Source organism: Eumetopias jubatus, unplaced genomic scaffold, assembly GCF_037043125.1.
Source record: "Eumetopias jubatus isolate StellerSeaLion01/CBP00866 unplaced genomic scaffold, mEumJub1_p1.0 scaffold_6, whole genome shotgun sequence".
In the NCBI taxonomy this organism is placed as follows: Eukaryota; Metazoa; Chordata; class Mammalia; order Carnivora; family Otariidae; genus Eumetopias; species Eumetopias jubatus.
In genome coordinates, this window is record NW_028274812.1 from 136,281,632 (window position 1) to 136,304,251 (window position 22,620).

General features: G+C 48.2%; 1 protein-coding gene across 2 annotated transcripts in view; it reads left to right on the plus strand.

Annotated features, from left to right (window-relative positions):
• Positions 1–438: 438 nt before the first annotated feature.
• JARID2 (jumonji and AT-rich interaction domain containing 2) overlaps positions 439–22,620 on the plus strand; it is a 248,870-nt gene continuing 226,688 nt past the window's right edge. Inside the window, exon 1 of one of the 2 annotated variants that reach the window (XM_028107343.2) lies at positions 439–1,011. In XM_028107343.2, coding sequence (XP_027963144.1) covers positions 967–1,011 — 45 coding nt within the window. In that variant the 5' untranslated portion in view covers positions 439–966. The remainder of the gene's footprint in view (positions 1,012–22,620) is intronic. The other variant, XM_028107346.2, reaches the window with a different exon arrangement.

Sequence of the window (22,620 nt, forward strand, 5' to 3'; positions counted from 1 at the left end):
GGGCACTGGTATCCAGCAGCCCGGCTGCAGGTAGACGCGAGGGCAGTGGCGGGGGCTGGCGTGTGGCGGCTGTGGGGTGAGCGGCAAGCTGGGGAAAGGGGGTGAGGTGGAGCGACCGAGCGTGCCATGCATTGGGCTAGGGAGCCTCTCTCAATTCCACTCCTAGGCTCGGCGTGGGAGCGATGCCTGAGGGTTTGCCCGGGAAGGGTTCGTCGAAGCTTCTCGGGTGTCTAGTCGATGGGGCTGCGGGGGTCCTCCGGACTGGGCCGGGGTCGGTCTGCGCCGGAGTAGGCGGGCGCCTGGTGGCTCAGCTGTGGGAGTTTTCGGCTAGCGTCCGTCGGGGAATTACCCGAGGAGCCCTAACTTGTATAAAAGCAGAGTCCATTTAAAGTTGGGCTGGATAGCCTCTCTCTCATTGGTTAGGGGGCTTGGAAAAAAGAGACTCGGCGAGCCCTCGCTGTGGTGCTGCCGCCGCCGCCGCCGCCGCTGGAGTTGACTCTTCTGCTCGCGCTGCTGCTGCAGCACAAACGTGACTTCCAACATTTTTTATTTATCTTTCCCTTTTCTTTTCCAAGATGTAACTACAGATCAGACACTAAGGACCTTCACGTTTCGCTGATGTAGTTTTTGGAGGAAAAAGGGGGGGAGTGAAGGGCGTCGGTTTTTTTTTTGTGTGTGTGTGTTTCGGGGGAAATTTTCCATTATGAGTGTTTTACTAAAGTGAATTTTTTTTGTTGTTGTTGTTTGCTTCGTTCGTCTTTGGCTCTTTTTTTTTTTTTTCCTTCCCAATTTCGGATTTATTTCAAGGCGAATCGGGCTTTGGGGGAAGAGGAAGAAAAGTCGGATTACAAGATCAACCACCACCAACAACAATAAAAACCACCAGGATATTTTTTTGCAAATTTCTGACGGCTTTAAATTCATGAAGCAATTGTCCCCTTTTGCAATCAGCATTTGGATCTCAGAATGAGCAAGGAAAGACCCAAGAGGAATATCATTCAGAAGAAATACGTAAGTGCTCTTAACAACACATCCTTTGACTTGCAGTTTTAAGCAATGGCTGTGAATGTCAAGTTTATAGATAATTCTGCAGCTGAAGGGTTTTAAACACAGCGTCCGATAAGGCTGTTTCTTTCTTTTCTGAAAGAGGGCTTTTCAGGCAAAGTCGTGTCTGCCTAGTTTGGATGAAAAAACAGATTGGTGTAGCGATACCTCAAGTGAATAAATTGACCTCGAATGACACAACCATAATCTAGTTTTAGATGAAAGGCTAGGGATTTTGGTGGAGCTTGGGGGGGGGTGGGGGCTGCGGTAATGTAACTAAACTGCATTCTCGGGCGGATTTGGCCCCATATTGCACTTTGCATGCAAATGAGCTTGTGTTATTATTATTAATGTTATTTGGAAAATCGTGTAACGCGTGTGTGTTGGAAGCCCTTTAAGTTGCAATCGAGGGTCCGATTATGGCGATCTTGTTCCCTGCACTGGCATATCAAATTTAATGTATGTGGTCGTTTTGGCTTATTTGGTTCGCAACGTAAATCAGTTGGGAATCATGTTACAGCGAATGCATTTGTTGGGATTGACTTTAATAATGGGACTGGTTTTGTTTAAAAATTCATGGTTTCCAGTTTTAGGGAGAAAAGACATACAATATAGCTAATGTTTTTAAGTAGGTACGTGAATACATGTGTAAGTGACTACAAATAAATTCTCCCTGTTAAGTGGGCTTCTGAAATTGGGTGATTATTCAGAGATTTAAATGGCTTGGAATAGTTAAATTTGTTTTGTGCATAGTACAGCTACGTTTTGATTGGCATGGGGAGTGTTTTTGTTTTGTGTATGGCTTTTTTTTTTTTTAAGTTTGGGGGGAGGGAGGGTAGAGGGGGACGGAGGATTAACCAAATATGCACTCGAGTGATCGGTGATTAGCTGCATGCTTTAAATCAGAGAACCCATTTTTTTTTTAAAAGCCCAAATGAACATACACTAGGAATAATGCAACGTTATAAGAAAGTTTAACTCGAGTCGACAAATTGGTGTTAATATTTTCCCTTTTTGAGCAATGTGATGTGTGTAATGGGAGATGACCTTCGGGGCACTGGTTTTTGTAAAAAAATACATTTAATGAAAAACCCGAATGCCTCTTCTAGAGGGCTGATTCTAATCTAGGCACGTAAACTTCAACTATGAAAGAAATGCAAGGTTAAATAATCAAGCTCAACTTAAAAAAGCTGTTCCCTAAAGAATTTAAGAATTAAAATACATCCGCATTGCAGAGGGCTGGGTAGAATGCAAAGGACTAGTTTAAACTCGGGCTGTAGAAACTGCATGGAGACAACCTTGCCTTGGAGCGTGGACGCCTTCCCGGGGCACGTCCGATCCGGGTGCAGCCACAAAGCAAATGGGGTAGAACTTGGACAAGAACCGCCTCCGCCGCCCCCACCCCTTCTCCCGACCCCCATCCCAGACCCCGCTAAGTTGGAGAGCGCTGTGGGGTGGGATTTTTTTGTTGCTGGCGGTCAGTGGATTGTGTCGAGTCGGGGCGTCCGGCCGCAAGCCCCGTGGCTGGCGGCGGCCGCGGGAGGCAGAGCACGAGTTGACGCCGGGGGAGCGGAGCGGAGCCCGTGTTCCCGACGTGCTCGAGCCGGCAGCCGAGGGGAGGGCGCGCGGGGGTCGCGGCGGGCTGGGCCGGGGCCGGGCGGGCGCGCGCGCGCGCGCGGCCTGTAGGGGGCGGGCTGCCGGCTCCGGCGCCGGGCTCCGGGCTGCTCGGGCTGCGGCTCCGGCTCGGGGCTCGGCGCTGGCCGGCCAGCCGGCTGGCGGGTGGGTGGGGCGCGGGGGCGGTGCGGCCTGCTGGGCCCGGGGGAAGGGAGGGGAGGGGGCGGTGCGGTGCGCCATGGGGGGGGGCGGGGGCGTGCCGGGGTGGGGGCGGTGCGGCGCACAGCTGCAGCGGGCGCCCCCCGCCGCGCGCACGGCCGAGCATGGCGGCGGCGGCCCGGCCGGCCGGCTCCCCGCGGCCCTGCCCGCCGGCTCCAGTGCCGTCTCGAGAGCAACAGGTTAAGCCGGCGAGACGTCAGCGCGCCCCCTCCCCGCCCCCCGGTTCTCCCCCCAGCCTCGCGCCGGCCTTCCCCCCCCTTCCTCCCTCTGCCGCCCCCTCCCCCGCTCCGGGTTCCCGGACGCTCCCGGCCGCGTTCTGTTGTCATTGTGACGTCACAAAGGGACGGGCCCGGGTGGAACCTTCTCCTCCTACTCCGTGACGTCAAAAGTCGGGCGGGAGGTTCCACGCGGCGGGGCGGCCGGGGGGAGGAGGGAGAGAGCGGAGGCGGGGGCCGCGGCGGAGCGGGGCTGCGGCGTGGGAGGAGGAAGAGGAGGAGGAGGATGCGATCGGCCTCCGCCTTCCGCCCCGAAACGCTGCGCTTCCCTGCAGGTGAGCGCCTGGGAGCCTTTGGTCCCCCAACGAGGGCTGCCGACCTAGCTCCGGTTCCATTCAGGGGGTGGGGAGCCGGGAGGAGACGCCTCCTTTCTGCAGAAATGTGTTTCGCCTCTTCTGTTTCTAGGTCGGCTGACGGTGTGGCATTACTACGGTGGTCGCTGTGATCGCTCAGCAGCGCTTTTGAAAAAGCAAGGAAACTTTATTCAGGGAACGCTTTGCTTTGTAGGAGGACTGTGTTGTGGATTTGGCCACCTCGTCACTTGAAGTCGTGTTTGGGGTGCCTTTGGGGGATGTGACGGGATGCCTTCCTGGGTGATGCTGCTCAGCAGCAACTGTTGCTCTTTCTGGGAGCCCTGTAATACCGTGGGAGGGGGTGGCGCGCCTCCTTCGCTGTGCCAGCTCTGTGCTTTATCTTTTGGGGCGGGGGGGGGACCAGGCAAGACTCGTCTTTGATACGTGTTCTTGGAAGAGCACGGGACAACCAAGTCTCAGGGTATTCTGCGCTTAGTACTTCCGGACGGTAGAACAGGAGGCTTTCAGTCTGAGTCTGTTTAGTCGTCTGTAAAATGGAAAAGGTAACACCTGCCTTTGCCTTTCACTTTTATCTGGAAGGATCCTGTGCGGGAACGATGTAAAACAGAGTATGCTGCTCTTTGTGTCAGGGGGTGTTATTCCTTGAGCTGGTGGAAGGCAGCACATTTCCTACAGTTGGTCTCAGAAGCCTAAGATGCCTGCTGAGTTGCCGTTCAGTTTATTGCCTCCGCAAAGCAGAGTTGGGGGGTGGGATTGTCGATGGCAGGCTTTGGGAGAAATGATGGTTGTATTTTGTATTAAATGGTATCCTTGAGAAACTCATAAATTGTAATGTAATCCCGTCTTAATTGTGTTGGGCACGACTCCCACCACAATACCTTGAATCACTGAAAACATTTGCTTTCAAAGCCCCAATCCCCTTGGACAATAAAAACAGTTACATGTCTCTGCTCCATGATGTTTTCTGCCATTTCCATCACTCCACTGGATGGGTTATTTCTAGGGAGAGTAACGAGGATGATATCGAGGCTTCAACACCATTTGATCTTTGAGGCTTTATAGTTATAGCAGGTAGGAGTTTGAAATTAAAAAAAAAAAAAATCTCTGCCACACAAAGATCCGAGTCATGTGCTGAGCACAAAAACAAATTACCAGTTTGATTTCTAGGACAGCTCAGGCAGAATTTGTACCACTAGGCTGTCAGGTTTTAAGTATCTAATTTTCTGATGTAAAAGTTGCAGTATGATTAAACAAAACTGGGAAAAGATCACATTACAAGGTTCAAAAACAGGATTTCCTATAATTACAATTACATAAAATTATAAAGGAAAAAGGAGAAGTATACCAAAATATAGTGGTAGGATTTACGAGCTCCCCCCCCCCCTTTTATACCATTGGGTTATTTCACAGTTCTGAGGGGGAAAAAAAAACCTTGTACTTGTCATTTAATTGCTATGTTTTTTCTTTCCTTTGCTGTTTACATGGCTTGCTTTCTGCCTCTGTCTAGTAGTGGAAAACTTCTTTGTTACGTAAATGTATATGGCAGGGGCATTTGAGCGGCTTTTACTATATGCAGAGATTATGGAAGTTAGACTATCAAGAGTCCAAAGTGTGTCGTATAAATTTAAAAGGAAAAAGAAGTTGTGTCCCCAAATAATCCGACTTACTGTTGCCTGCATGATTATCACTTCATGGTAGACAAGTAGCTGACTTGTGTGTCTTCCACAGTCATTGTCCCACATAGCCACCTGGAATTAATTGGTATTCAGATGGTGTAATGGCTGTGTCTTTTCTCATAGTAGGTCACACCACTTCCTGTTGCTGAGCTGGGGGCTATTGACTCACTTCCAAGTGCCTTGGAAATAACTCCAGTGTTTAATATATACCTTGCTCCAAAGGTTATTTAAACTTCTCTTCAGAAAGAAAATCTTTTGTTGGAATATATAACTGGTATCTGTTACGTTCAAAATGGGAACTATCTTCCTCCTTTCAAAGATGACACAGACAAGTCATGTGAAGCCTAGTACGTTAAAACACTTGGTAAAGCCCAAACCGGAATATTTTTAAGGTTTGCCCTTGATCATGATGTTCTTAGGACCCAGGTTACTGATATTTTTATCTAAAGTGGTTAAAAAGTTTTGCAGTGTAAGAAATTTCGTTTTTGGACCTTTAGTTGCATTGTTCTTTTTTAAAAAGAATTTATTTTGTTTTAAAGATTTTATTTGAGAGTGAGAGAGCGAGCAAGGGGGGGGCACAGGGAGAGGGAGGGAGAATCTCAAGCAGAGTCCCCGCTGAATGCAGAGCTCACGACCCTGAGATCATGACCTGAACTGAAACGAAGAGTCGGACGTTTAGTTTAACCCACTGCGCCACCCGGGTGCCCCAAGAATTTATTTTTAAGTAATCTCTACACCCAAGGTGGGACTTGAACTCACAACCTGAGGTCCGAGAGTCGTGTGTTCCAGGGACAGAGCCAGCCAGGCACCCCTGTTGCATTGTTCCAATCCTGTTGGTGGTCCATCTCTACGTCTCCCCCAGGATTACATAACCATTGTCCTAACCACCTAACTACGTATCCAACCTGCCTGCTCTTCTAGCTGCAGAATGTCCTGGCTGTCAGACCCTAGCACGGTGCTCCTGGTCAGTGATTAGCCCTGGGGTGTGTGTCCCTCTGTCCCCTTTGGCTCCCACCCATAGAAGGCTTGCCAAGTGTCAGTTGTTTGTTTCCAAATCTGGTTATTCCAGTTAGACTTATTATTGCAATTACAGTTAAATATTATGTAAACCTTTGAACAAGTGTGGAAAGAGAGTTGGTTTCTTTTTTTTTTTTTTGAGAGTTGGTTTCTGTGAAAACTTAAGTTGACTGTTTTGGGAACGCTTGATAAAAGTTGAATTACTAAAAAAAAAAAAAAAAATCCGGCCATTAAATTAGATGTGGGCCCCGCCATTTAAAAAACTTGGGGAAAATCTTAGGGCTTGTGTACATGCATTGTTTGGCAAGTGATTCCCTTTGAAGAATCAAACTTCACTTATGCCCAAACTCCCTTCCCAACAAACACACCAAAAAAAAAAAAAAAAGCATAACGTGGAACACTGAAGAATTCTCAACAAATCTGTTACTAAAAGTACATTTAGGTGTTTAAGTTAGAATGTGAAAATCTATATGGATTTTAAGGTTTCCCGCCTGACTTTACAGGAGCTAACCAGCCTCTGGCCCCTATCTCCTGATTAGAACGCTTCCATTGTATTTAGCCTTAATCCCCAGGTATTAGAGCAGGCTCCCTATCTAGTTCATGCCAGGTGGCACAGGTGACTTAGAGTGGTCCTGCCGAGGTAACTTGTATTAACTTTTAGAATTAAAAACACAGTTGTGTCAGTCACTGGATGGCAGGGGGCAGAAAGATTTGTGATTTTACACCTAACTTATATGGAGTTCAGAAGCTCGTATCTTAATTATTGGGTCTCACTTAGGAGATACAGCTGAAGGTTTGCTCCCTTTCAAATCCTTAAATGTACCTCTTAATGGAAAGGAGACCAATTGAATCTCAGTATCTTAGTTTGAATCAATTTCTCTTTTGTTTCTTTCAATCTCCAGGAGGTAACCTCTGATACCTGCCTCTCCCTCCTGCCCCCCCCCCCAGGTCTCAGGTACTTCTCCAGCTGGCCTCTAGTCTCCCTTTTTCTGGTTCCTTTTGTGCCCCTAAAGCCTTTTCCCTGCCTGCCTCATAATTGCAGCCTTCCTTCGTTCCGGGAGGTGGGAGCTCTGATGACTTTGGTGTTGCTGTTAATTTGTCTGTTTTGTAGACCATCTGAGTGAGGTTTTTCTTACCCTTTTAATCTTTCTTCGGACTTCAGTTCACACTATACCTTCTGCCAGCTTCACGCCTTTTATTTATTTTTAAAAATTTTAAAAAAATGTGTTAGAACTCAGTGCCTGCAAGGGGGAGGGGGAGGGCAGAGGGAGAAGGAGGCTCTCCGCTGAGCAGGGAACCTGCTGCGGGGCTCGATCCCAGGACCCTGGGATCATGGCCTGAGCCAAAGGCAGACACCCAGGTGCCCCAGCCTCCCCCTTATTAAAGGGAGTTTTCATTCATTGCCGATTCAGGGTACGGTCACTAAAAGCAGAGCTGAACCTTGTAGGAAGTGGCGGGAAGGGCTGGATACCCCTTGGCTCCTGGTCAGGGAAACCTGCCTGCTTCCGGGACTTGCTCTTCCTGCCTCTGCTTGCACGTGGCTTGTGATTTTAGTTCCCTGAGGACGTCTGGGATCAGAAATGGTCTGTGTTGTACGGACGTAGATCCTGTCCCACTGGGTGAGGGCCTAGGTCCCACCTGAGTGAGCAGCTGGGACGACACATCCTGGGCCTCTCAGGTGTCTGTCTGGGTTTCTTTCCACTTCCACACTGTTTTTGCAACAGATTTTGCTCATCTTGTGAGAACGCTGCCCATCTCTCCTGGGGTTCTCTTTGAAGTTTGAAGAAATGTGCCAGAAGAGCTTGGATTGTAGAAAACCCCGTAGATGGGCCACACAACACCCACTCCTCCTGAAAGCATCATGAAGAGAAGGCCCAGTCAGTTCGGAAATCACCGCCCACATTGGTTTCCATAGTGCGTTCACACCAGAAAAAAGAGGCTGTTGAGTCCATTTTACAGAAGAGAAAACCAAGGCAGAGAGACACTGGCCAGAGAGTTAAAGGCTACGTATTTCTTTCCCACTTTTTCATTCTCTTTAGAAGTAAAATCACTGTAGCCCCGAAAAGGGGGCGAAAAGGCCATAACCGGGGCTCTGGGCAGACTCCGGAGAGGTTTTCTTTGCTTAAGAAAGTTGGGGAAGTTAAGGCAGTTTGTCAGCCTCCTGGAACAGAAGGAGTGCGTCTGTCTCAAGTGCATGTTTGTGTTTGTTGTTTTTTTAAACACCAGTTGGTGGAGCTACCCCCTTATCCCCAGCTGGCTGTCTCCTTGACTTCTCATTGGAAAAAGAGCCGAGATCCCAGGACCCCTTGGGCCTGGCTGGTTTGTGCTCTGTGTTTTTGTAAGCGTCCCCCGCACCCTCTCGGTGGTACCTGAGGTCCTGCTGGGCGCATTAGCTCTCCAGGATTCTGAGAAAGGAGAACCTGCTTTCTCGTTGCAGGGGCTGTGACAAATCTGCTGGATAATCTTGGTTTTTTTTTTTTTTGGCTCTTGTATTGTTGCCCCTGAATTTGCTGTTTAGGAGACTGTGGGGCGCTGGGGAAATCATTTGCCCTCAGTCCTCACCAGGGTCGGGGCCATGCGGTAAACAATGGCTGCCCAGATATGTTAATGAAGCAGCATGAGTAATGGGAACATTATACATAATTACTCACATAGTCATAGGATGTATGAGGAGGTTAGAAAGGGGAACCCTACTGGTTGAAGTTCTGGAGAGCTGTTTTTGAGGGCTGGTGCTGCCTGAGAGGCCTAAATTGGATTTTAAGTTCTAATTTTGTAAGTCTGTCAAGCTCCACCACCCATGAAGAGGAAGGCCAGTGTGCATTGAAATGTCATCACCAGCAGTGTTTAGTTACCAGGAATCCTAGAAGGTTAACAAAATAGCCAGGTTTTGCCCCTTCATCCTCCCAGTGCAGCTCTTCCCTCATACACCTGTTTTCTCCAGTAGAAGCAGGAGTTTTTTCCCAGCACTCTTATGGGGGGGGGGGATGGTGCAGCGAGAGGGGTGTGTGTGTGTGTGTGTATCTGTCTGTCTGTTTTCCATCAGGAGACCCTCTGGTTTGCTTGCTCTGAATGAATGCTCCAGGAGAGTGTGGGAGACCTTTTGGTGCCCTGTTTTATTGCTCTTTTTTAAAAATCCGCGAGGTTGTTTCCCTATTATTTCCTAAGCACAATTTTGGTTAGGGCTTGATCTGCAGCGGTTATCTCTTGGTTCTCGTTTCTACCAGTTGTTAAAGTGTTTGGTGCCTTTGGGGGCCGAAACAGGTGCCAGGAGGAAATGAGCAGCGATTAGGACTTGAGCATGTGTTTCTTGCATTTATTCCTTCCGTAGGTTTGCAGAAGGAGGGCTACGGAATGGGTGCTCATTCTGTGAGGCAGCCGTCAGGTATAGACATGATTAAAACCTGGAGTGTTTTGTAATTTGCGTATGTGCCTTTCCACTAGTATGTGGGCTTCAGTAACACATTCCCAAGATTTCATTCACAGGCTCGTCGTGAATATGTAGGGCACGTCTGAGGTAATGGACAGGATCGAGAATGAGAGCTGAGTTCAAGGTTGGGTCCTGCGTTACACGGGCCACGTGACCCCTGGGCAGGCCATGGAACCTCACTGAGCTGCTTCCTCATCTGGAAAACTGGTTCCATGTACCTCCTGGGCTGGTTACTGGGAGAGCTGGTGAGATTTTTGATGTGAAAGCACTTTGTAAATTGCATACGCCCGCACAAATGGTCAAGGTATCATTACACAGTTGGAAATCACCAACCTGGAGACATCGGGCCTGCCGGCAGCCTTCCTAGCTGACTCAAATAAATGAGTCAAATGAATTCTCTACTTTGCTTCTTAATAAACCAAATGAGTAGCTTTAGAAGTCCATTTTCATGTCCTCTCTTCCCAGCCCCCCACTCCCTCTGTTTGTTGAAGCTCTCTTTATCATCCAGCACTTGACTCCCAAGCCTGTCGGGGTGGTGAACCAGAGGCAGCTTTGACAGTTGAGAGGAGAGTGGCCCCGAATCTCTGCACAAAGATGTTCTGCCCAAGATGTTTAAACCGGATCTTGGAGCAATAATCCTTGAAATTGAAAATCCGATCATAATCCTTCATTGGCTTCCTGTGGCTTTCAGGATAAATCTAAACCAAGTGTGTCCTCAGCACATCACGAGAAGCCCTTTTTGCTGTACCCTGGGCCTATCCTGGCACTTGTTTCAGTTTAGCAGAGCTCACTCAGCCCCTTGGCCTTTGCACGTCCTGGTTCCTCGAGTGGGTTGCCTGAAGGAGCCCACCCGGCCTTTCTGAGGCCTTGCAGGACAGCCTGCTACCCCTGTCCTCCAGTCAGGCAGGGCTAAGCCCCTTCTCTCTGTTGCCCTGACTCCTTAAACCTACCTCTGGGCACTGGAATCTGTGGTTGCCTGTCTCTGATCCTATTACAACCCGCCAAGAGGAGGGGCCGAATTTAACATCAGTGCGCAGCTGAGGAAAGAACTGTTGAGGTGAACTTTTGGAGTATGTCAGATACTGCCTAGTTGTGGGAGGGAATTGGTATGGCTCTAGTGGAAAAAGATGAACGTAGCTAACAGAAATCTCTTAACTGAGAAAACAGAGGTGTGTGGGGCCGTTGAGTGACTTGCTTGAGGTCCCACATTTCGTCAGTGACACAGCCAGGGCATGAAATCCAGGCCCCGATACAGCAGCAGGCTTTCTGTTGCTACTGTTCTTGGGACACGGTTTTCTGAATCCTGCCTCCTTCCAGGTGGATTCTCAGTTATCCATGGTAACTGCAGTCACTGAATCGTTTCCATGGGAAAACAAAATCCACAGGTAAGCCCCATACCTAGATGCCAGTAGCACTAGTCACGTTTTGAAGACAACTTTTTTGCTTCATAAGAAATCCTTCTGTTCGGAGGACTGCAAATGATAAGAACCATTGCAATCGCATACTGGGCATTCCTGCACTTGTGGGGAGATACACACATATACACGTATAGTTTGACGTGTGTGGATGCGTGCTCCTGAGTGATGTTCTGTTATGTGCTTTTTGCATTTATATCTTATCTTGATGATCAGAATACAACACTGCAGCGTTATTTTTAATGGCTGCAGGGCACTTGGTTGATCTCTACCACGGTTTACTTGACCTGCCTGTTCTCGATGGCCTTTTCAGTTTGGGGCCTGTTGTGCAAAATGATGTGCCCAGCAGGCCTTTATCTGTATCTTTTCACTTAACTCCCAGATTCCTCAAAGTGGAATTACTGGCTCAGAAATGCCCATGTTTTGTTTTTTTGTTTTTTGTTTTAGTAGGCTGCACGCCCAGCGTGGAGCCCAGTGCAGGGCTTGAACTCACGACCCTGAGATCAAAACCTGAGCCGCCATCAAGAGTCGGGCACTGAACCCACTGAGCCACCAGGGCGCACCAGAAGTGCCCCCTGTTTACAGTGAGAACCCTGTTACCCCACTGTTTTCTCAGAGATAGACTGTACTAATCGACAGTCCCATGAGCAGTGCATATGAGGCCAGTGGGTTGGTTTGTTTGTTGGCTTTTAAAAACCAATACACAGGCCCTTGTAACGAGTAGTCAAGATGTCAGTTGGGTTTTATTTAAGTTTCTGTTTTCTTTCCTTGTCCTTTCTCAGGGCTTTCCAACGGAACGAGATAAGATAGGTGAAATCACTTTGTAAAACAAAATTGCTCTAAGAACACAGCGCGGTATTAGAACGACTGTGGTCATGAAGGGTGAACAGAGTATGTGTACTGGTACAATTACATATTTCCTGTTGATGAAATGCTTTCTTGTGAGGCTTGACATGCGTTAAGATGATCTGGAATCTTAACGTTTTCGCGTGTAATTTCAGCCTTGTTTGTGAGGTGGGCTTTGCGTGGTTACAAAGGCCCCAGCGGGCCCTGGCTTGGCAGACCATTCAGTTACATACAGCTGATATATTCTGGTTGCTTGCCATGCTCTGGCACCAGGTTAGGTGTTAGGAAAAAGGTTATCGTCCTTGTTCTCAGAAAATTTATAGTTTAGTTGACTGCAGGGCTGCAGAACACTGGGAAAAGAGCAGGTGGCCTTGGATAGATGACTTGACCTGAATCTCCGTTTCTTCATCTATAAAATGGGGAGAATTACACCTTTAATCTCAAGGACATTTTGGAGGAGGCAGTGGGAAGCACCATGGGAAGTGCTTTATAAACTGGTATCTAGATTGTGGTGTTCTTGTAAGTCCACAGATGGTCTTGGCTGACATTCTCTGGCCTCAAGGTTGAAGAGGGAACATAGTGTTTCTGGATTATCTTCTTTGCTGATTATAGCATGTTCTGTCATCTGAAGAAGAAAAGGGTAGAAATGAAAATAAGGGGCGCCTGGGTGGCTCAGTCCGTTAAGCGTTGGATGCTTGGTTTTGGCTCAGGTCGTGATCTCAGGGTCCTGGGATCCAGCCCCATGTGGGACTCTGCACTCAACAGGGAGTCTGCTTTGGATTCTCCCTCTCTCCTTCTGCCGCCCCTTCCCCCAGTGTGTGCTCTCTTTCTCTCTCTCAAGTAAATAAATAAAAAACAATGAAAATCATGCAGGTGCTCAGCACTTTCCTTCTCGCCAAGACTTGCTTTTTCTTCCTAACTTAAGGGGAAAAATGCAGCCTGCTCTCTACACTGGACACACTTTGTTCAGATGCTGGATTCCCCACCCCTCCACCCCGGCGTATGAGGTTGAGGTGGTATCACAGTGCTGCTTAAGAAGCATTACTTTTTGGTGTTTTAAAAGAGTAGTTTTGGATAAACCTCTTTTCCTTCCTTTTTAATTCTGTAGTCAAAATGTCCCTTTAGAGATGTGGTAGAACTTGAACGTTTATTGGTTTTACCCAAATTGCCCCCTTTTCCATTCTTGGGCCGCCCAGAGCATGAAAGCTCCGTGTGTTCTATTTTCAGCTCGTAATAATGTCTTGATGTTGGAGGATGAAAGAGCCAACAGGAATGGAAGGCATTGCATAAGGAGCCATGGCCTGGAGTCCCAGTTAAATTGGTAGCACATGGTTTTCACGTGCCTTGGAGGGCTTTGGTCGCGTTGTCTTGCTGGAGCTGCATGGGCCACCGCACCACAAAACTTGGTCCCCGATACTTGGCACGTGACTCCTTTTCATATCGACGATTCTGAGTGGCAAAGGCCTGCTGTCTTTGAAGCCAAATGAACAGTGGACTTGGTTTCTTTTCTTTTCTTTTTTTTTTTTTTAAAGATTTTATTTATTTATTTGACAGAGAGGGAGACAGCGAGAGAGGGAACACAAGCAGGGGGAGCAGGAGAGGGAGAAGCAGGCTTCCCACCGAGCAGGGAGCCGATGCAGGGCTCGATCCCAGGACCCCGGGGACCATGACCTGAGCCGAAGGCAGACGCTTAATGACTGAGCCACCCAGGCGCCCCTAGACTTGGTTTCTTAACAGTGTAGAAAGCCTGAAATGTTGGGTGGGGCCCTCTGCAGAGCCATTCCTGTGCGTTTATTTAGGAACAGGGTTGAAGGGGCTTGGTAGGGGCCAAGGAAACCGTCTTCTTGAGTCTGATGAGTTTGGCCTGGCTTTAACATTCAGTTATACCAGCCCTGCAGCCTTTTTGCTTGGACTCCTCCTTGGTTGCTCTTTTTTGAGGCACGTTTATTTTATGTATTGACTTACAGATACCGCACCCTCATTCCAAAAAGGATTTAAGGCCACAATGAGCAGTCCTCCTGGGAGCAAGTAATTTTTGCTTTGATCTGACAAAAGTTGACTTTTTTTTTTTTTAAAGATTTTATTTATTTATTTGAGACAGAATGAGAGAGAGAGAGAGCACATGAGAGGGGGGAGGGTCAGAGGGAGAAGCACACTCCCTGCCGAGCAGGGAGCCCGATGCGGGACTCGATCCCGGGGCTCCAGGATCATGACCTGAGCCGAAGGCAGTCGCCCAACCAACTGAGCCACCCAGGCGTCCAAAAGTTGACTTTCTAACTGCGAAAAGCGACAACCACATGAAAACACACCGGCAGCGAGTTCTTGTCCTTCTCCACCCAGCGGTGTTAGGGCCGAGTAGTTTTTTGCTTTAGCTTTGGGACTTGGAGCTAAAACTTTTAATTAAAGGCGAGTTTTGTTAAGTAATATTGGTATTGACACCCTGACAGAACTCTTAATCTGCAAGAATTTTAAAGATGCATGAAAGTAATCCCCAGCGGTGGTAACATCCTTGAGTGGCAGAGATCCGGTTTCTGTTTAAATGCCAGGATGGTTTATCACTTTTTTCCACAGTGCAGGGGGCCAGGGAGGGTTCTGGATTTAATAATAAACTTCTTTGGGGGGGGGTTAGTGATTGGGAGATGTTCGTGCATGATTCAGCGTCCTGTGTCTTTAAAAATGTTTTCAAATACCCATTCTGTATCGTAATCGTCAAAACTACTGTTAGGATTCCAAACCATTGTGGTTTAAACTTAGCTGGAATCTGAAAGGTGGCTGACAGAGTGAAAGGAAACCTCCTTTAAATAAGGAACACATTTGGCCTGCCTGATTGTTCCAGAGTCTGGGCTCTGGGCACATCTGAGCCACGGGCCAAGTCTCCCAGTTGAAGAGGTTGGGGAATACTTGTTTCAATCCTTTGGCCTGTTCCCCTCCTCCCCCCACCCCAGCTCCATCTAAACACCATCAATTAGTCCTGCAGAAACTCTTGCTGCAGATACGGACTTGCAAAGCTTCATGTTACAACCACGTTCTTGTCTAGATGAGAAACACACTCTTTTGTTTTTGTCCTTGTGATAAATCAGAACTCTAATGATGCTATTAAAACGGGTTCTCTTCTGGTCCTGGTAAGCTAGAAAGCCCTGGGAGGCAGGGAGTGCGGATCTGACTTTGGGGAATATCTGAAGCTCAGAAGCGGTCTTCTTTTCTCCGAATTCTGCTCCGTGCTCGCATTCAGTGATGTGATCCCTGCCCCAGTGCTGACCTGGCCCAAAATGAAGCACGTTTTTCTCCCCAACCCGCTTTTTATTGCTTTCCTTCTTCCACGAGACTTGCTGAAGTTGTCATGTTATTTCTTTCCAGAATTTATTGGAGCGGTAGGCAAAGCCTCTTGGGAGTATAAATAATGATGATTATAAAGAACAGTCAGTTTACCAAGGAAGGCCATTATCTTTGACTTGCAAAAGCCAGCCCCACATTTGCTTACAGTTTTTAATACAAATGAAGACCTCAGTGGTCCTATTGTCAGAGGAGTCCTTTTACTCTCTCTGTACACTGCCGTCATCTCTGTAAAGAACAGAACCACCTTGCCCCCGGGTACGAGTGCTTGTTCCTTGGGACAGACATTATATATGAGCCAGGGAAGGCCTTGGATGGTGGTTCGTGGTTGCTTTTTTCCGCTCCCATCAACAGCAAATAATCCTCCCTTGCCGGTGTGGAAAGATTGCTAAAGTTGATAAATAATATCTAATTTACTTCTGGAGTCCCCTCCTTTCTGCTTCCTACCCAACTTAAGAATCCAAAGATGGCTTTAAAAGTCATTGAAAGGGTTTGTCTGAATAGGCCCTGGCATTGAGTAAATGCATTTAAATGGTAGACTCCCATGCTCTTAATTAAAGCCCACAGCATAGCTCGGGGGGTGGGGGGTTTGGGGGCGGGGAATAGGAAGCCTAAATTTGCAGGTTTAATTTTTTGGGGAGATTGAAGTTACCCCTCGTTGCACTTTGAAGTTTAAGTACAGTGTTTTATAGATATATATTCTTGGCACACATTGTTGTCCTTTGCTGCTGTTTCTTTAGCAAAAGTGTCAGCCCATTTTAGCCTTTCTTTTTTAAAACTCTCCTACATCTCTAACTTATTCCAGTTCGTTTGGCAGTTCGTCAACTATTTTTCTTTTGGCGTTTCAGTGGTAGTTCAAGACGGAAGGCATTTTAAGCATCTCAGTCTTTTCCCTGAGTGATTTTGGATGTGAATGTGATTTTTCCTCCCCTTAACAATTCAGCGTTTTTTTTTTTTTCGTATACTCAGAGTTGTGCAAGCATCACCATGATCAGTTTTAGAACATTTTTGTTACCCCCCCAAAGGAAACTCCATACCCGTTGACAGTCACCCCACATTTCATCCCAGTGTCCGTGGTCTCTGGCAGCCACAAATCCACTTTCTGTCTCTCTGGACATTTCGTATATACATGGAATCCTACGCTATGTGGCTTTTTGTGACTGATTTCTTTCACTTAGCATAACATTTTCAAGGTTCACACATGTTGTTAGCATGGACCAGTACCTTTTTATGACCAGATAGTATTTCATCATATGGGCATACCGCATTTTGCTAATCCATCCATCAGCTGATAGACATTCAGGTCGTTTTCCTCCTTTGGCTCTTGTGAATAATGCTGCTACGCACATTTGTGTACAAGTATTTGTGTGTGTGTGTGTGGGGGGGTGATATTTGCATTTCTCTTGGAATATCTCCGGTTAGGAAACCTGGCACATCAAACCCACTCATGACTAGATGTGTTTACTGCTCTTGAGTTAACCTGCTAAGCGATTCTCTCAGCTTGTGTCCCTGAGCCACTGTGTGTTCTGTTGAGCTGAGTGCTAGCTGGGTTCTCCCCTTCTGGGGCTCTGGCCTTGCCTTTGGGGACTGGGGGTTCTCCTTTTCCTCCCTGCCTGACTGCCACGCCTCATTGTGTGTGTAGGGGGGCCAAGAGTGGCCTTACTTCCTCTGCCCTTTTGCAGACTGTGGACAGTGTTCACAGAAGTTTAAGCTAGAACCATGTGTGTATGCTCCACTTAGGCATGAAAAAAAGGGTGGGACTTTGAATTTTGCTTTTTGTGGGTGCTCAGGTGTTTTTGGCTGTAGTGGTGGGTCTTTCAGATCCACATAGAGTTTTGGGAGGGGTAAAGACCCTGGCTCCTCTCTGGGAGCATGAAGAGGGACTAGAGGAACTGTTCCCCTGTCTTACCTCAGTTTTGACTTTCTCGTGGTTATGTTAACGTTTTTTCTGCAAAACACCTTGGGGCATAGAACCGCTGTCTACCTAGAGATTCTCCCCGATTTTCTTGGTCCTTCCAGGCCTGCTTTGCCTAAACATAAAAGCGCTTACTAGGCTCTTCATAATGAACTCCTTTAAGAAATGGGAGTCGTTTTAAGGAAGAGGGATGGTGCCATGTTTTCTTTTGATGTTTTTGATTTATACCAGATTTATTTTTCCCAAGTTGGTGTGAAATTATCGAGATGATCTTGGTCTCTTCTTTGAGTCAGAAACTTTTTGCTTCTTTTTAAGTGTTCAAGAAATTGTGAGGCAAGAGAGGAGAGGTGGAATGGTGGGGGAGTGGTCTGCAAAAGTGGCGTGGCCCAAGGGTGTCCCAAAGACTTTTGGGAGGTGCAGAGTAGAGTGCATGGGGACATGCACTCTACTCGAGGAGTGTGGATGTCTGTGCCTTACCTCGAGATTCCTGGTGAAAATTGGAAGCCAAAGACCAGTGTGTCTGTTAGCATTTGGAATCTTATTTATTACATAGTGCGTAAGTTTGGAGTCAGAAACATTTCTGACTCAACGATGTTAATCATGTTTTTTCACACTGGTTTTTCTGGCACAGCTCCCTGTCCCAACTTGACTCTCGTGCTCAGGTCATTGTTTTGGCTTACCCAATGGGGAGCCCCAACAGACAGCTACATTTGGCATTTTTCTCTGTAGTGGCCAAACAACCAAGAATTGGCAAAGTTAGATACCTACCTCAGTTTAGAAGGTAGGTGTGAGTGAATGTGTGTGTGTGTTTGTGTGTGTGTGTATGAATATCTAAGAAGGAGCTACTTTTATAATCTTTGCATTGTTTAACTGGAAATCTGTGTCCTGTTCTGCCCAGCTGCCTTTGTGTGGTGTACCTATAACCTATCCACATCCTTGTGCCATTTCAAAAGCAAATGCCACATCCCTCCTCCTAAAATTGCTTATTAGAGCTAATTTTAAGAATTGAGTTAGAACTGCCCTCTAATGTAATGCAGAATATTTCCCAATAATGCCTAGGTTAACAATGATAGTCTTGCTGTATTGTGCAAAAAGGGCTTCTGTTCAGACCCAGCTGGGTTTCAGGCTTAATTCATTGCTCTATGGTGGGATCACCACAGCTGCTGTGGGGCCCTTTACAAATGCAAAAAAGCTGTCAGTGTTTGTTTCATCAGCTGCATAAGTGATGAGGCCAAGTTGAGGAATCCATTCCAGTGTTGCAGCGTGCAGGCTGCGCCATTATTGTTTACAGAATTAGTGTGTTGGAGCTTTAAAATAGTTGGCACATCGACCGCCCTTTTAGAAGCACAAAACTAAGGAACAGGACCCGTTGGTTGTCCTTGTCATGTTGGCCGGATCCAGCCCAGCCCTTGTCTTGAACAGCCACGGCTCCAATCTGTGCTGTGGGACTGACCTTTTGGCCAAGGTGGGGGACACTGAATTTCTTGTCCCTTGAGATCCCCCTCCACCCCAAGCTTAGGTTTGCTTTCATTTGTTTTTAGTCCTTTATTTAGAGTGATTGTAATTGAATTTTAAAGGCTTCGTCAGCCTCCCAGGCCCAGATAAGTATGCCCCAGATAGGTATGGGGTTGGCAGCTGGGACTTCAGATATCTGCAGTAACCTTCTAGATTCTGCTTTGTAGGATTTATTTTGCCAAGTGATAATGCTTTGGGGATTGCCCTCATTTCTCCCCACGGATAGAGAAGTTAAGGCTACTTCTTGGCTGCAGAAAGACCCACCTGACAGGTCCCCGTCCAGCCAATTAGGGGGTGTTCCCCAGGGTCCCTCAGTGGATGCCAACCCCTTTCCACAGGGACCTGGTGTAGCCTTGGCTGCATGTTCAGTCCCTTTTGGGTCAGGCAAGCATGTGTTTGGGAACTAAACATGCATACATGATCTTTCACAGGCTAGTGTGGCATTGTCCCAGCTTCCCCTGATTTATTTCTAGCCCCCTTGTCAGCTCATGGGTCTTTCTAAAAGTCCTGCTTGGTGGAAGCTGGAGGGCGGCGGTGGCGGCCAGTCTGTAGAGGTTTTAAAAGCAGAGCCTGTCAGGTCTCTTCAGCCAATGGTGATGAATAATGGTGCTTCCTTCCTCCCAGCTGGAAATGTCCTGAAGTGCTCTCGCATATTCATAAAAAGGATGGCACGAGGCTCTGGGTCTCCAAATTAAAGGTCAGCACTGCTCAGCTCCAGACCTCAACCACCGTCACATGGGCTCTTCTTAATTCCTTTATGTCTCCACGTTTTGCCCTATGAATCCTCTGGAGCACAAGAGGACATGGGTCTGATGAATCCCCTGTGGTATATGTGCTAATTAAGCAGAGTTGGGCGGGGTCCTTGTATGCCCTCCTCTTTTAAAGAGCTCTTTTGGGGGGCGAGGATGGACAAGTATAATTTAACTCTTCCTTAACGGTGAACTTCAATGGAGAGCAAATACAAATAACAGTTCAGATCTTTAACTTTTTTTTATTTTTATTATTATTTTTATTATTTATTTGTTTGTTAAAGATTATTTATTTATTTGACAGAGAGAGACACAGCGAGAGAAGGAACACAAGCAGGGGGAGTGGGAGAGGGAGAAGCAGGCTTCCCAAGGAGCAGGGAGCCCGATGCGGGGCTCGATCCCAGGACCCCGGGATGGGAGTTGACCTGAGCCGAAGGGAGATGCTTAACGACTCAGCCACCCACGCGCCCTTTAACTGCCTTCTTAACACCCTCTGGCTGGCCACCACACACGCGCGCACGCACGCACCCCAGAACAGTAGTGGTGAAAAGGAAAGTGGCCCACAGTGAGCTCGGCATCCCCTCCCCCTGGGGGCGGGGAGAGGCTCGTTTGTAGGGCCTCATAAGGAAGCCAGTGTTAGGGTCATTGTTCTCCACCTAGTAGTGCTTGGCCGCACTTGCGGGAACCGTTTCGGCCCCACCCGTTTCTCTCCTGGCTGGGGTGCTTGTGTATTTCCAGCTTATGGAACCTTTGATCAAAGCCCCTTCTGCTTTTAGGGCAGTCCTCCTGAGGCAACAGCGTGTTCTTGTTCTAGTTTGTTTTGAAAGTATGGCCTTCTTCTTTGAGTTTTTAGCAGTTTTGTTGAATATTTATCCAGATGATTGTGTGTTGTGTGTGCGTGCATGTATGTGTGTGTGTTCGTGTTTATTCAAGTGAATTCATCATCTCGTGACCCCGAGGGACCTCCTAGAAAAGTCACTGCTCTAAGTCAGTGACTGAATACCCTCCCTGCCACTTACTAGCTGAGCACCCCAGAAAATCACCGGGCCTCAGCTTCAAGCCAGCCTCAGTGTTCTCCACTGTAAAACGGGGTGCACGTGCCTCCCCGAGCAAAGGGTAGGTGTTTTAGTGTGTGTGCCCCCCACGTGGCAGGCGTCCCCTTCCCACATGCACACCGGTGTGGCTCCTACAGGGCTTGGACTGTGCAGCCTGCTGCGTGGCCAACTGTGAGAGAGAGGGTGAGCTCACCGCTCCGCACATAAAAAAATGTGTCCGCAGAGAGCCTGCGCTTCCTGGAATGTTGTTCTTCTGACCTCAGTGTCCTCCGCCCATCCAAAAAAACTAAAAAAAAAAAAAATCTTAGGCTAGCAGGTCACTAGCACCCAACGTAGGGCTGAGAGCCTTAACTTCTCCCACACAGCTGTGGCTCAGAGATGGGCTCAAGGGAAGTGAAAGGTCTGGGGATGCCAGTAGGGGGGAAAGGAACGCCCAAATCCTAACCGGCTGGCTGTGCCCCATTGCTCCCTTGCAGGGGTGAAACAGTCCGCTCAGAACGCTGGGCTTAGCGTCGGGTTTCCCAGTGAAATGTCAGCCTCAGCATGCCCTGGGAATGGACTGTGCCGGTTCTTGTGATTTCCGGTTGACTCCTTTCAGCCTATGCTTTTGGAACTGTGGGAGGACAGTTCATGGGCTCTTCTGCCTTGGGGGGTCGGGTGTGATGGAAGAATAGGATTTCACCTTGGTTTCGTCACAGAGGACTTCACAGAGAGGGCCTCCTGGCCGATCGCCTGACAGCTCTTTGTCACTGTCCGTTCATCTCGATGGGCTGGGGGTTGGTTAGTGGGCAGTGTGCATGCTGATCCCCAGAGGGCTATGTATTTTACCTACATTCCCGAGGGTGGTGTTGTGTTACTTGGGGGCCATTCATCTGAGGGTTCAGCACAAGGAAAGTTGGTTCCCTGGAATGCACATTGACACACACTCCCAGGACGCTGGTGGGTCAGAACCTCTAAGGTCTTCACCCCTGAGTTTGGAGGGGAGATGAGTCATTGGTACTCTCCGGCCTCAGTGGGCATGCATGAAGCACAGACTGCTTCCCCGCTCCATGGTGGACGGGAGTGAAACCTTTGCTCCTAACTGCCCATCCACTCACTGGAAATTGTGGTAAGAGGTGGCGGGCCTCCACTTTGTTGCTGTGGAAGGCCCGGATACCCGTCGCTTGATGCAGAAATTTAAAGCCAAACCTCCGAACCCTCGCAGACGGCCTGTTTGACCCTAATTAGCTTTCCTCTAAGGGCAGAGCTAGATTTTCCGATGTTAAGCGCGCTCACAACACAACCGAGAAGCTCATCTTTGACCTCTTAGTGTTGACAGGGGTTATCTTGCTGCTCCTAACAGGATAGAAACTCAACTAAAAAGTTCATTTGCCCAGACGATTGTCATTTCCTTCTTAGGAGTGCGGCTTTAGTCCGGGACTTCATCTCGTTCCGAGGGCAACGGTTGCGCCCTCCCCCTCCCCCCGTCCCCCGTTAAGCTGCTTTCCATTATCTGGTTGTGGCAGAATGGACTGTTGTTTTGGGGGTGGGGGGTGTGGGAAGGCCTGGGGAGCTGGGGGTGAGAGAAAGGAGCTGCTAAGACTCCGTTCTGCCTTATATCTGAGAGGATGGTGGCTTTAGAATGGGGGTAAAATGGGAGGGAGCTAGGGTCGCTGAAGCATGACCGGCCTCCAGAGGCCCCTGGGACTTCACAACAACAACAAAAAAGGGAGCTTTTGGTAGAATCTTTCACATGCACACGTCTTCCTCCCCTGCATCCATTCTCCTCCTGCTGTTCCGTAAATCTCCCGGTTGGCAATTTTTAACACGGGAGCCTCCTTCCTGTGCCTCTCTTGGCAGAATGCTCACACGCAGCTGCAGAGAATCCCCTCCTCCTCTTCACAGCATCTCTCATTTAAAAGCATTAGTGGGGCCACCAAACAAAATAAAAACTTGAGGGTTGTTCAGAAGTGCAAGCCAAGTTTAATTAAAACTCCAGGAAGTTGGGGGCTATAACTCTTTTTGTTAAATCTCTTAAAGTCAGGCGCACGCCAGGGGCAGGCAAGGTGGAAAATGCCAGGGAGGCTCTTCCCAGCGGCTGTTCCCAGCGGGCTGTTCCTAGGGAAGGCCTCGCTGTCTGGTTCGTGCTCGGGGAACACCCCAGAGCTTGTGCCATACCCGGCCGTCACCTCGCAGTGGCCTGCAATGGTTGCCGCTTTGTTAGGTG